General features: G+C 40.1%; 1 protein-coding gene across 1 annotated transcript in view; it reads right to left on the bottom strand.

Moving 5' to 3' along the window:
- The window catches only part of mrpl45 (mitochondrial ribosomal protein L45), a 57,930-nt gene that overhangs the window by 15,423 nt on the left and 28,504 nt on the right, over positions 1-14,003 (bottom strand). Inside the window, exons 4-5 of the mRNA XM_063037087.1 lie at positions 12,484-12,582; positions 9,903-9,951 (exon numbers count right to left, since the gene is read on the bottom strand). Coding sequence (XP_062893157.1) covers positions 9,903-9,951; positions 12,484-12,582 — 148 coding nt within the window. The remainder of the gene's footprint in view (positions 1-9,902; positions 9,952-12,483; positions 12,583-14,003) is intronic.

The raw sequence follows: 14,003 nt of genomic DNA, 5'->3' as shown, positions 1-14,003 counted from the left end.
GAGCACCCGAAGGAAACCCACATGGTATGGAGAGAACAGAAAAAGTCCTTACAGACAGCGGCAGCTATATAATACCATGAGATTTCTTTTCTTGCAGGCATTCACAGTAGAAGAAATCCAATAAAATTAATTTTAAAAAACTACAAAGACTTACAAGCAAGAAATATGCAAAAGATTGTGCAAATACATTTAAATAAATAAATAAAACTGAGAACATGAGTTGTAGAGTCCTTAAAAGTGAGTCCAGTTCAGTGATGAGTGTTGTAGTGAGTGAAGTGCTTCACTGTCAGTCAACAATGAACAAAGAGTAACACATACAAAATGGTGGGGGAAGTTAGCAGGTCAGGCAACATCTATGGAGATCAATAAACAGTCGACATTTCGGGCCGAGACCCTTCAACAGGACACTTTCAGCAGTTAAGAGATGAAAAGATCCAGAGCGGGTGGAAGAACAGAGCAGGGTGTCCAAAAAGAGGAGGAGGGCTGATAATGGGTCATCAGCGCGGGGTGGGCGAATCCTTGTTGAATGCAAGGAAAGCTATCAATTTGCACAAAACAACCTCAAACAAACAGAAGCATGGTAATGCTTGAACATCTCATCATTTATTTTAGCTGAAGGATGTACTTCAGCGAGGATGACTCTATTGCTGTCCACTGAAAGTCAAAGTTTATTGTCATATGCACAACAAAGAATCAAGGAAGGATCAACTTTATTCGCCATTGATGTACATCTACATAAGGTGGCGGGGTGGAGATACATCTCTTCCAAAGGAGGTACAGTATAAGGCGCTCCTCCCCTCCGCTAACCTGCAAGTCACACTTGGGTAAAGTGTAGCACCTGCTTAGCTCCCCGCCCCCCGGCCCTCCCCACCCCACCCCACCTCTGATTGAGGTCACAGAAGCCATGGAAACAGGTATGAGCAGCTGGCGCATATATCGAGTCCTGGTTATGCGACCCCTGCCTGATACCAGGCAGACAATCTCTGAAGAGTATTGATAATGTCTGGGGTCACCCATCTTGTAAAGACACTGCCCAGAAGAAGGCGATGGCAAACCACTTCTGTAGAAAAATTTGCCAAGAACAGTCATGGTCATGGAAAGACCATGATCGCACACTTTACGGCACATACGGCACAACACATAACGAACGAACAGACATTTACATGTATTCGGAATTTGCTCTGGTATGTTGGTCACAGCACAACATGCAGCAAAAGCAACAACATTCAACAATTATAAAGGATTACATAAAAACAAAGTTAGAGGTTTAAGTACAGATATGGAATAAAATGTGCATAAATACCATTATATAATTACAATGTAAACAGAATTTTTATTTTTTTTAATTTTATTTTTATTTGGATAAGGAATTCACAAATATCATGTACTTTTTACACACATATAACCTTTTCCATTTTTTATATGTATAAAACTATAATTATTTATACATTCTTAAGTACACATTGAGATGATATAAAAGGAAATTAGACACTTAAATAGATAATTATGTACTGTGGTAATTCTAATCTATTAGGCTAAGTAATGGTATTAGTTGTTAAGAAAAATGGTAATAATAGTTTCCATATAACTCTTATGGACCATTTCCACTGGTCCAAAATGTTGTACGTAAGCCTATGTAACAACCATTGTAGGTGTTTATATCCTAATTTGTTCATGCTTGCTCCTGCCCGCAGACATAATTATCCAATCCCTATGTACTTATTTACTTAATTTTTCCTTTTTTTATCCCTTTCCCAAATCTTTCCCTTTACTAGTGTTAATTCTCTATTTTCCAAAAGAAAACAAAAAAAAAGACATTTAGACTAGGGGTGCTTACGTTAGCAATATTACTGTGTTGACGAGAAGAGCAGTATAAGTCATTAGGAGAGTCATCTAAAGTCTGCTCGCATTGGGGTTATATATTCAATCCATTTATTCCAGATTTGATAAAATTTTTCTTTTTGAATTCTCAGGGAGTAAGTCAACTTTTCCATTTTAAATATTTCCAAGATAATTTCGTGCCAATCTTCTAATGTAGGTGGTATTGGATTTAGCCACTTTCTAGTGATTGATTTCTTACTTGCCGCTAAGAGGGCCTGCAGCAACTTTATATTTTCCTTCTGTTCAAGAAACAATACGTGCCCCAAATAGAGCGTCTCAAAGTTCAGAGGTATCTGGGACCTAAGTACCTTAACTAATGTTCTATGAATACCTTCCCAATATATACTTAATTTAGGGCAATCCCAGAAAGTATGAAAATGATTTGCCTCCTTGGAGCCGCACCTTCTCCAACACGTCACGTTTGTATCGTTATATTTTTCCTGATATGGGGTCTTGAAGTATCTTATAATGTTTTTCCAACAATGTTCTCTCCAAGTCAAAGAATTAGTCGAGGACCATTGAAAGCTGCAGATTTTCCCCCAAGCCTCCTCTGAAAGTACCAACCCCGCCTCTTTCTCCCACTTCTCTTTAATATACAGTGTATTTACATTTTTAGCATGGGAGAGTGCGTTATATAATCGAGAAACTGATTTACTAGGTATTGAACTGCAAGCCGAATTCAGAATCTTGAAAAATTCTAATTCTACTGTTGATAGGTCTGTATATCTACAACTCTGGTTAACATAGTTTCGTACTTGAAGGTACCTAAAAAAGTCATTATGTTCTAGGCCATGTTTGTCCTGCAAGATTTGGAAACTTTGTAATACTCTTTTATCTATAAATGAGAGGTAGGTTGTAAGACCTTTCTTTATCCATAGCTCAAATCTTTTATCTCCTCTGTTGGGAAGGAATTCGGTATCATATGCACACCATCTAAAGAGTTTTAACATGTTATTAATTCCACATGAATTAACCACCTTCTGCCATACTTTTAATGTAAGATTTATCCAACTGTTTTTAAATTTTTCCAACTGGGCCATCAATCCTTTGTCAGCTATTGAGGCCTGTAGAGGAAAACTGTCAACTAATCCAAATTCTATTTCCTTCCATCTAGCCTTATATTCCCTATTACACCAATATAACAGAGGGGTTATCTGTGAGGCATAAAAATAATTTCTCAGGCAAGGAAGAACCATACCTCCTCCTTCCTTCCCTAACTGTAAGGTGTTATATCGAATTCTAGGTTTCTTTCCTTGCCAAATGAAGCAGGAAATCCATTTGTCCCATTCCCTGAATTGATTATCATCCACCTCCACCGATAAAGTACGGAAAAGATACAATAACCGAGGAAGAATATTCATTTTTATAGTATTTATCCTTGAATTTAAACTTAAAAAGGGGATAAGATTCCATCTATGCATATCTGCTTTTATCTCTGAGATTAATGGCCCATAATTTACCTGTGACAGTGTTGAAAGATCCTTCGGCAGGGTTATTCCTAAATATTTTAATGATTTAGCTTCCCACTTAAGATCGTATGTATCCTGCAATTTTTTGGATGGTGTATAATTTAGGGACATAACCTGCGTTTTCTTTACATTTATTTTATAACCTGATATTTTCCCAAAGTCATCCAACAGTGTAAACAATCCTATAAATGATTTTTCTGGTTCACTCAGATAGACCAAAACATCATCTGCGAATAACGCCACTCCCAGCCACCTTGATACCTTTTACGATTTCGCTCTGTCTTATTAGTTGGGCAAGCGGTTCAATATATAGCGCAAAAAGCAGAGGAGAAATTGGGCATCCCTGTCTAGTGCCTCTCTCTAAGATGAAGGAGTCAGAGAGGTCCCCATTTATCTTAATTCGGGCTGTAGGGCTGTCATATAGAGTCTGAATTACTTTAATAAACTTTTCTTGAAAGCCGAATCTTCCTAACACTTTGTATAGGAATGCCCAACTAACCGAATCAAAAGCTTTCTCAGCGTCCAATCCTACTACCATTGTCTCTGTCTCGTTCTTATTAACCTGTTCTAATATGTGCAGAGTTCTCCTTATGTTGTCCTGAGTTTGTCTTTGTTGAATAAATCCAGTCTGGTCTAAGTGGATTAGGCCAGGTAAAAGCTTTTCCAATCTGCATGCTAATATAGATGTAAATAGTTTGTAATCTAAATTAAGAACACTAATTGGCCGATAATTGCCACATTCTAGTTTATCTTTACCCTCTTTAGGAATAACTGAAATAATCGCTTCTCTCCAGGAAGGTGGAGTTTCTCCTCTCTGCAAGATCCAATTAAAGGTGTTAAGTAGTAATGGGGCTAACTGTGTCTTCAGGGACTTGTACCACTCTGAGGTAAACCCATCAGAACCCGGGGACTTTCCAGCCTTTAACCTAGAGATGGCCACGTTCAGTTCTTTGACAGTTATTGGTTCTAATAAACTTTCATTTTGTAAATCTGTAAGTTTAGGTAGATCTAAAAAATTCAATACACTGTCTATATAGGGCTCACTGGGGGCCCGGGGTTGGGAGTACAGCTGTCGATAATATGTTTCAAAACTCTCTTGAATTTTCCCTATTGTACTCTCCACAAGCTTTGTCTTTGGATTCTTTATTTTATGAATTGTATTGTCTGCTTGTTGTTTTCGTAATTTATATGCTAATAATCTAGCTGATTTACCTCCTACTTCATAATTCTTTTGTCTCAGGTAAAGAAAATTTCTTTGATTTTCCAACGTATAAATATCGTCAATTTCACTTTGCAATTTCCTTATTTCCTGTTTTCGATTTGAATTACTTTTGTTGCTATCTACAACTTGAAGTTATTTTAATTTTCCTTGAAGGTCTGCTAATTTTTGTGCATTGATTTTTTTCATGTGAGTGGTAATGGAAATAATTTTCCCTTTCAGTACAGCTTTCAATGTATCCCATAAGATCACTGGTGATGTTTCTCCCGTGTCATTAAGGTCTAGATATTCTTTGATTTCTCCCCTTAATCTCTCCATTACTTTCGGGTTATTGAGTATATGTGAGTTTAGCCTCCATAGTGTTTTCCTCATTTTCCTTTCCAGGATTAGAGACATAGAGAGTGGGCTATGATCCGACAGATCAATTGTTGCAATATTACAGTTTTTTATCCTGAGTCTATCTGTATTAAAGATAAAGAAATAGTCTATCCTTGAATAGGCTGAATGAGGGAAAGAGTAATGTGTATAATCTTTACTAGTAGGGTGTAATTCCCTCCACACCTCTATAATTCCCAACTCCTCCATCGATGAATTCATTTTCCGAGTCAGAGGTTTATTCTGAGTAACTGTTCTTGAAGAATCTAATACAGGATTTAATCTAATATTAAAATTCCCTCCACAAATTACTACTCCTTGAGAACTGACCATTAGGTCAAAGATGTGTCTATAAAATGACCATTCACAACCTGGAGGAGCATAAACATTCAGCAATGTTATTTCTGTACCTTCTATTCTTCCTGTGATTTTTACAAACCATCCTTCTTTGTCTTTAGTCTCTGAAATATGTTCATAATTAAGAGTACTTGATATTAAAGTAGCTACCCCTCTTTTGTGACTCAATTTATATGATGAATAAAATACATGCTTAAAGCCCATTCTTTTTAATTTTCCATGTTCAGATTGGCTCATATGTGTTTCCTGGAGGAAAGCTATTTGTGCCCTCTCTTTTTTCAATTTAGACATAATCTTATTTCTTTTAATTGGATTCAAAACCCCATTAACATTATAGGAAATTATTTTTACCAATTCAGTTTGCATTTTTCTCTAGTAGAAAAAAAAACACTCTCCTTTTCTAACCAAACAGTAAGCAATTCCTTTCAACAGTAAACCAAGACATATAACCACATCCTAGACATTTTTGAACGTGTAACATTTGAAAATTTTTCCCGACTTCCCACAGTGAGGCCTGAGCACCGACCCGCCTCAGTTCAGAGGGATAACCTCTATCTTCACCCTGTGTTAGAGGGCCTTCAGCAGTTTGAATAATCATAGAGAATTTTCTCCTATTTATGTCTCGACCAAATTGCTATCATTCAAGTTATTCCGCCTAGTTTATTTTCAGTTACCAGTTTTCATTTTACCTTTAAGTCCGATTTACTCTTTTCAGTCATTTCTCTTAATTAATCTGTATTCTCTGTACATTCGCGTCTGAATATTTGCAGCTTTTCCTTGTAGTTTGACACTCTGGTTCGTGTAGAGCGTCCTCGCCCCACTGACTGCCACGACTTCTGCCGAATCCTCTCCAGTAGTGACTCCGGTTGGGTGATAACTTCAATAGGTAGTCCCCGGTCCGCCAGGTCCGACGTTGCCTCCTCCACCGTAGCGTAAGTTTTTGTCCCTTCGTCGTAAAAGACTCTCAACCGAGCTGGATACAGGGTCTGGAATCTGATGTTGTTTTCCTTCAGGACTCTCCGTGTTTCCGTATATTCCTTCCGTCTGGCAAGAATCTCCGGTGCGTAGTCGTGGTCTAAACTGATTTTACAGTTGTTCCACATGAAGCCTTTATTTTGCCATGCCCGTTTAAGCACCTCTTCCTTCGTTCTGTAACTGAGAAATCTGACCAGAATCGATCTGGGCTGGGCGCCTGCCGGGGGCTGTGGTGCCAACACACGGTGAGCCCTTTCTATCTGTAGGTCTTTTGCGGTTGGTATATCAAGGTTCTGTCTAAGCAGCTTCTCCACGAAGGGAATCATCAACCCGGGTTTACCTTCGGTTCCTTCGGGAACTCCGTAAATCCTCACATTTTCCCTTCTTGAGCGGCCTTCTTGATCTATTAGCTTCCACTGGAGCTGCTCTTGCAGCTTCAGCATTTCTGCTATCACTTCCTCGGTGTGTTGTAGCTTCTCTTCAATTCCAACAATCCTCGCTTCGGCTTCATCTATCCGCGAGTTAGTTTTTACTATTTCTCCTTTAATATCTTCCAGCTGTTTGCTGTTATCTTGTCGGAACTCGCGAATCTCTCCGAGAATCAAAGACAGAGTCACCGATTCCCCCTCATTACCTCCGTCCTGGCTTGCCGGGGGGGGGAGCTAGACCGTCGCCTTGCTGCGTCTCTTTGTGTTTATCAACCTTCGGAGCGGACTTTTTAATCTTGTTCTTAGACATCATCCTTGCCCCTTTTATTAATATAGTTATGCAATATTAAGTATTTGTCTAAATCCGATTTTGGGGCAGTTTACCTTCTTTTTTTGTCGAGAGACCTTTTCCTTACGCCGCCATTCCCTTGATGACCGTAAACAGAATTTTTAAAAAGTGGTTTAAAGTGTTTACAGTGCAGTGACTGAGGTAATAGATGAGGGGAGTGATAGATAGATAGATAGATAGATATACTTTATTGATCCCAAGGGAAATTGGGTGGGGAGGTTGGGGTGGGGTGGGGAGATAACAAGAATGGTTGATCAGATTAACTGCCTGGGGGAAGAAACTATAAGGTGGCTTGGAAATTTTTGCTTTGCTTACCCTACAGTGCTTCCAGAAAGGAACTTTTGGAAAAGGCAGTTTGCAGGGTGGGTAGTGTCACAGCTGCAGCTTCACAGGCACTTAGCATCACAGTGCCATGGTGATTTGGTTCGTCTTACATCCGGCAGGAAAGCATTGCGCTTTCAATAATCTCACACCCAAAGGATGGCATCTCTCAGTGCAGCAATACTGGATATCATTGCCAGAAATATTCTTAAATCAGTGATGAGGAAGTCTGTGGACCACAGATTAACAAAGTTCAAAGTAAATTTATTGTCAAAGTACGTATATGTCACCATATACTACCCTGAGATTCATTTTCTTACAGGCATTCACAGTTTGTTCGTTCATTTATTATGTGCTGTGTTGTATGACATGGGTGATCATGGTCTCCATGAACATGATTGTTTTTGACAAATTTTTCTACAGAAGTGGTTTGCCATCGCCTTCTTCTGGGCAGTGTCTTTACAAGATGGGTGACCCCAGCCATTATCAATACTCTTCCGAGATTGTCTGCCTGGCGTCAGAGGTCTTGTAACCAGAACTAAGCAGGTGCTCATGTTGCCCAAGGGTGACCTGCAGGCTAGTGGGAGAGAAGGAGCAACTTTGGTACAGACATATCCGCACCCTGCCACCCTCATTCACAGTAGAACAGAGAAATACAATTGAATCAATGAAAAACTACACACAAAGACTGACATACAGCCAATGTGCAAAATAAAACAAACTGCAAATAATAAGCACTGAGAACACAAGTTCTACTGTTTAACAGTACTCTTACTGAGAAGATTATAGTTATCTAATTTATGAGGATTATCTCTTTAATGCAGATGTTGCAGGGACTGGAGGGTTTGAGCGATATGGAGAGGCTGGCCAAGCAAGATCTTTATTCCTTGGAACGTAGGAGAATGAGAGGTTACGCATGACTCTATGACATTCACCAATTGTATTATATAGAGATAGATTGTATTATATACCCTGCCATCACCGAGGCCTCATCACTAGGACAGTGAGCTGTTTACTATACTGTTTGCCTGTGCTGTACACTACATGCATTATGAATCATATTTTATTGACTTATTTGTGGTAATATTTTGTTTTATGTGCTGTGTGTGATATGTTTTGTGGGTGCACTGTGATCACTGTGTTTCATTTGGTTATATACAACATTGTGCAAAAGTTTTAGGCGCATATATATAGCTAGGGTGCCTAAGACTTTTGCACAGAACTGTAATTGTCAATGTGGAGCACAGAACTAGTTTGTAAACCTGGCGGGACCAAAGGATGCTGGGAATGGCGAGGTTTGGAGCGCCGCAGGTGGGGTGTGGGACAGGTGGCAGAGAAGGAGTGCCAGGAGTGGGGAATGGTGCTGGTGCTGACACACCCAGCCCTGAGACACCAGGCAAGGTCATTTGATTCCAAACAATTGGTTTATAGATCATTACAGAATGTCTCTCTGGTGCTTCCGGCTCCCTCCCCTCTCCCTTCCCCTTTTCCCAACAATGATTCCCCTTTTCCTGCCCCCTTCCACTTTCAGTCCACAATACAGACCCGTATCAGAATCACATTCATCATCACTCACATACTTCTTGAAACTTGGCTTTTTTTGTGGCAGCAGTACAGTACATAAAATTACTGCAGTACTGTGCTAAAATCTTAGTCACCCTAGTTATATATATGTGTCTAAGACTTTTGCACAGTACTATACATGTACAGTCAGATGACAATAAACTTGAACTAGAGTCTAGATTTGTCTATCATGTTTCTGAACCCAAAGTCATCAGAGGCGAGAGTGCTATCCAGTGACTGAAGGCTGACATTCTGTATACCCTTAAAATATCTCCCACCCTGTGAATGGACAGGAATAGCCACGTACAATATTGTTCATCTCTGTAAACAATGTATATGGCAAATAAAGCTGATCCTTAATAAGGTGGATGGGAGCAGTCTTTTCTCAAGAGCAAAAGAGCCAAAACTAGAGGACAAAGAGGGGAAATATTTAAGCAGGACGTAAAGGACGACTTTTTCACACAGAGTAGTGGGTATATGGAATGAGCTGCCAGAGGAAGTGGTTCAGCCAGGCACAATAGTATCATTTAAGAAGCACTTGGGTAGGTACTGTACATGCAAGAGCAGAGTTTAGAGCAGGGGCTCCCAACCGTTTTTATGCCATGGACCAATACCGTTAAGCAAGGGGTCTGGGATATGGACTGAACACAAGAAATTGGAATTAGATGGGTGGGCACAATGCTCAGCATTGACTAGTTGGGATGAAGAACGTGTACACATGCCCTATTGCTCTATGACCCTATAACACCGACACATTATTGTACTCAAGATTTTTGCAATCAAGTCTCTCGTCTTCCTGGGCCCAAAGCCTTCAGATGCAAGAGTGCTACCCAGTGCCTGAAGACTGACGTACTGTATACCTTTAAAATATCTCCCACCCTGTGAAAGGGCAGGAATGGCCACTTGTAGTATTATTTATCCATAAGCTGTTGAGGTCCAGACACAAAAGGAGAAACTGGACTTACCGGGTAACACCGCTCTGTTACCAATTTATGAAGCTGTACTTTGTCAAAACTGTTAAAGAAATACAAATAAAGGATGTTTGTTTGTAAAGCAAACACACCACATTTTTAACTGCATTGCAATATATCACAGCATAAATCATGAAAACTTAAAGTACAGGATGTCCATAAACTCAATTATGTGACTGTTGACTTCCTTAAACCATCTAGTTCATCCCAACCCCATTTCCTGTAACGCAGCAAATTCTTTCTTTTAAAATATTTGACCCATGAAGATGGCAGAGTTTGTCATTGAAACATTGGTTATACTTGATACCTGTACCCAGCTGGAAGCCCGAGAAGAGTTTCTTCATAGATTAGATTAGCTTTATTTGTCACAGATACACCAAATCATCGAAGTACGCAGTGAAATGTGACTTTCCACCTTTCAGGCAATTCGTTTGTGTTTTTACTATGTGATTAAGTGCATTCAGCTTTTATTTTCAAATGAGCAGTTTCAGATCTGCATTAGGTCACTCCCCGTGCAGTCAGGTAAGCAGTAAGTCAGAAAGCACATTGGCTGGTAGAAGGCCAGAAGTTTATGTCAGGAGCGAAAGAAGTTTCTATCTAAAGCCATCCTGCTGTTTCCTTAGCTTGAAAGCTGATGTTATATTGTTTAGAAGTTAATCTAAAGGTATTAATAAGATTTTGCTGAAATAGCATGTTATTTTTGAGTTTATTAGACACCAACCTAGATGCTAATGGTTTACACATACTATTTACAGAACCTGTAGTATTTACTTGTTGAAATCTTATAATATTTACCTGCAGAAAACTTATCTGTACTTATTTGTGTGAATGGGACAACGTGGTAATTGTGCTGTATTTTGTTGTTTTTCAGTTACACTCCTTATTCACTATGTCATGCCATTGAGTCTGCAATAAAACTCAGGAGTGAGGAGGCTAACCCTGACTCTCATGTCAGTTTTGAATTGAGCTTGGCTGACTGTCTAGTTGAAGTTGCAATACCTCAGCGAGGGCAGTACAGTGTCATTTCTGTCAAATCCAATCAGCAAGGATGTTCTGAGGGCAGCCTGCACACTTCCAGCACCAACATAGCATGCTCACAACTCAAAAATCACAACTCTTGCGTCTTTGGAATGTGAGGGGAAACTGGAGCCTGGTAATGCAGTTATAGGGAGAACGTACAAACTCAGCGAAGGGAATTAAACACTGACTGACCTGTGATCACTGGTGCTGTAATAACGTTATGCTAACCGCTACACTACGTTGCTGCTCCAAAATATCAAAATTATGCACTACATAAAAAACATTCCCCGCTAGTTCCCCTGTGAGTCTCTTTAATTCTGTGCCATGATTGATTAACCTACTTGTGCAAAGCCCACATTTCACTTCTGAAAACTCACGAGTTTTATATATAGCCTCCCTTTACCTCCTCTGCTCTAAGGAAAACAACCTTAACTTTTCTTTTAAGTCCAGCTAAGATAGTATATCAACCCTTAAATAGTAATTCCCTCAGTTAAACAGTCAGTTGAGACACTTAGTGGCCACTTTATGAAGTATACCTGCTCGTTAATGCAAAACAATCTAATCAGCCAACCACATGGCAGCAACTCAGTGCATAAAAGCATGCAGGCCTGGTCAGTTGTTGTTCAGGTACCAAACATCAGAATGGGGACAAATGCGATCTAAGTGACTTTACACAGTGGAATAATAGTTGGTGCAAGATGGGGTGGTTTGAGTATCTCAGAAACTGCTGATCTCCTGGGATTTTCACACACAACAGTCTCTAGAGTATACAGAGAATGGTGTAAAAAAACATCTAGTGAGCAGCAGTTCTGTGAGTGAAAACGCCTTGTTAATGAGAGAGGTCAGAGGAGAATGGTCAGACTGGTTCAATCTAACAGGAAGGTGACAGTAACTCAAATAACCACGCGTTACCACAGTGATGTGCAGAAGAGTATCTCTGAATGCACAACATGTCACACCTTGAAGTGGATGGGCTACAGCAGCAGAAGACCATGAACATACACTCAGTGGCCACTTTATTAGGTACTTAATAAACTGGGCAATTAGCATATATTCTTAATAGTTAATTTACTTCTTGAGTACAGAAGGTAACAAGAGGGAAAAGTCAACCTTCAAAATACCATAATTGAAAGTAGCTCTTGAAAAGGCCTTCACACCAACAAATGTACGGCTGAGGACACTGTTCTGTTAAACCTCATGGGTAAATGCATAATCTGTTATTGGGATTCACTGCCCAAATACACAATACTATGTGTATTATGCACAAATACCACCCTCAGAGGATGGGGTTGGATTCTCTCCCTCAGATAAACAGCCTGTCTAAATTCAATTTCAGGAATTATACAAAGGTGGCTTCTGGTCTCTGTTTCTCCTGTCGTAGGAGATTAACCGCGCAATCAATCGGCAGGCACATTTAAGTGCACTTGCCACAGTCTCACGATCGATATGATACGATCGATCGCCACTACTAAATTTTCTTGCGCCGATGTAGCAGGAAAATACAAAACCTTGATTTTACATTTTCATTTGAAAAGCTCGCAGAATTGTTACTTACTTCACAAGGCACTGATGCGCATTTATGTAAATGTCCTGGGCCTTTGAGGCAAAATCCTTTGTGTTGAATTCACTGTCGTGTTCTTTCACCTTCCGGGCTCTGTTGAAAGAAGTATTGGACCCGATCATTTATCTCTTAGATTAGGCTGTGTAAATGATTTTTTCTTTGCAGTTTAACAATTAATTATCTGCTGATATTTTATAATATTACTTATATACAAGTAACTACCTAGTATGCTTCCTAGTAGAACAGTATGTATATGCAAGTTCAATGTGTTCCCCTATTGCAGGGGTTCCCAAACCTTTATGCCGTGGATCAATACCATTAAGCAAGGGGTCTGTGAACCTCAGGTTGGGAACAAAGAAGCTTCGGGAGCTTTCCAGAATAATAGTTTGTATAACCTCCAGGCCTAGTCGTTATACAAAGTATAATTCTGGAAATCTCTGCAAGCTTCTTTGTTCTGTGGCATTTAATTAAGTGGCCACACTCCAGGACACCACTTCAACAGGTGTGCCAAACCAGGTGAGGGTAGTCAGTGGCCTCATACCCTGCTGAGATAGGGACGTGCCTGTCCCAGCATGCAAAGTCAGTTCCAGTGGAGTGTGCGGATGAGATCCACAGTGAGATCCAACGGCCAGGAAGGTGGCACTGTAACGCTCCGTGGAGAGCAAAGGGCATGACAAGGCACTGACAACATCATGGTCATCCACTGCAACCAAGGAAGATCCCAGTTTGTAATGCTTGTTCGTACCAGTGGATCCAGACTTCTGAGAGCGTGGAACTGCCCCAGTGCAACGGCTTTTCCACTTTAAAAACTCCCCCACAGGATTTCTGTCATTGTTGGACACAATGAATAACCATCATTTGACTAAGAATTATCTCATTGGTTAACTCTTTACAAATCTGAATGGAATTTTCCCATCATCTCTGTGGTTCCACGCTGAGCACCACCTTCTTGCATCTTGGTTCTTTTGTCTGTCTCTTTGCCTAGCAGACCTCTATCAATAACAGTTTCAATTTTCCCTTCTTCTATCAGCGCTTAGTAAAATGATTGTGAAGCAATAAGTATTGTGCCTCTCCTGACTTCTGAAAGAACTGTGGATTAAAAACATCAGAATCCAACAGAAGAACCATGAGTCGCCATGAATGAAAAGTTAGATTCCTCTTGCCCACAAATGAAGACGGGGGGGAGAAAAGGAGATATTCCAGTTATCTCATCAGTGTCAGCTCACATTGACTCCATAACAACTACTTCACCTGCGATGTTTGCCGACTTCATTACACCATTCGGCTCCAGTTCGGTCTCGATGCACCACAGCTTGGTTTGGCAGCTGCTCTGCATGTGACCGCAAGAAACTATGCTCTATAGATCTGATATAGGTTGACAAGACTATGTGAGGCACAGATCAAGTGGACATAAAGTATTTTTTTTCCCAGGGCTGAGATGTCTAATACCAGAGGGCATGCACTCAGGTGAGAGGGGGTAATTTCAAAGGATGTAAGAGGGGCAAGTCTTTTTT

This window comes from Mobula hypostoma, chromosome X1, assembly GCF_963921235.1.
Source record: "Mobula hypostoma chromosome X1, sMobHyp1.1, whole genome shotgun sequence".
NCBI lineage: Eukaryota > Metazoa > Chordata > Chondrichthyes > Myliobatiformes > Myliobatidae > Mobula > Mobula hypostoma.
This window is presented reverse-complemented; position numbering and strand designations above follow the sequence as displayed.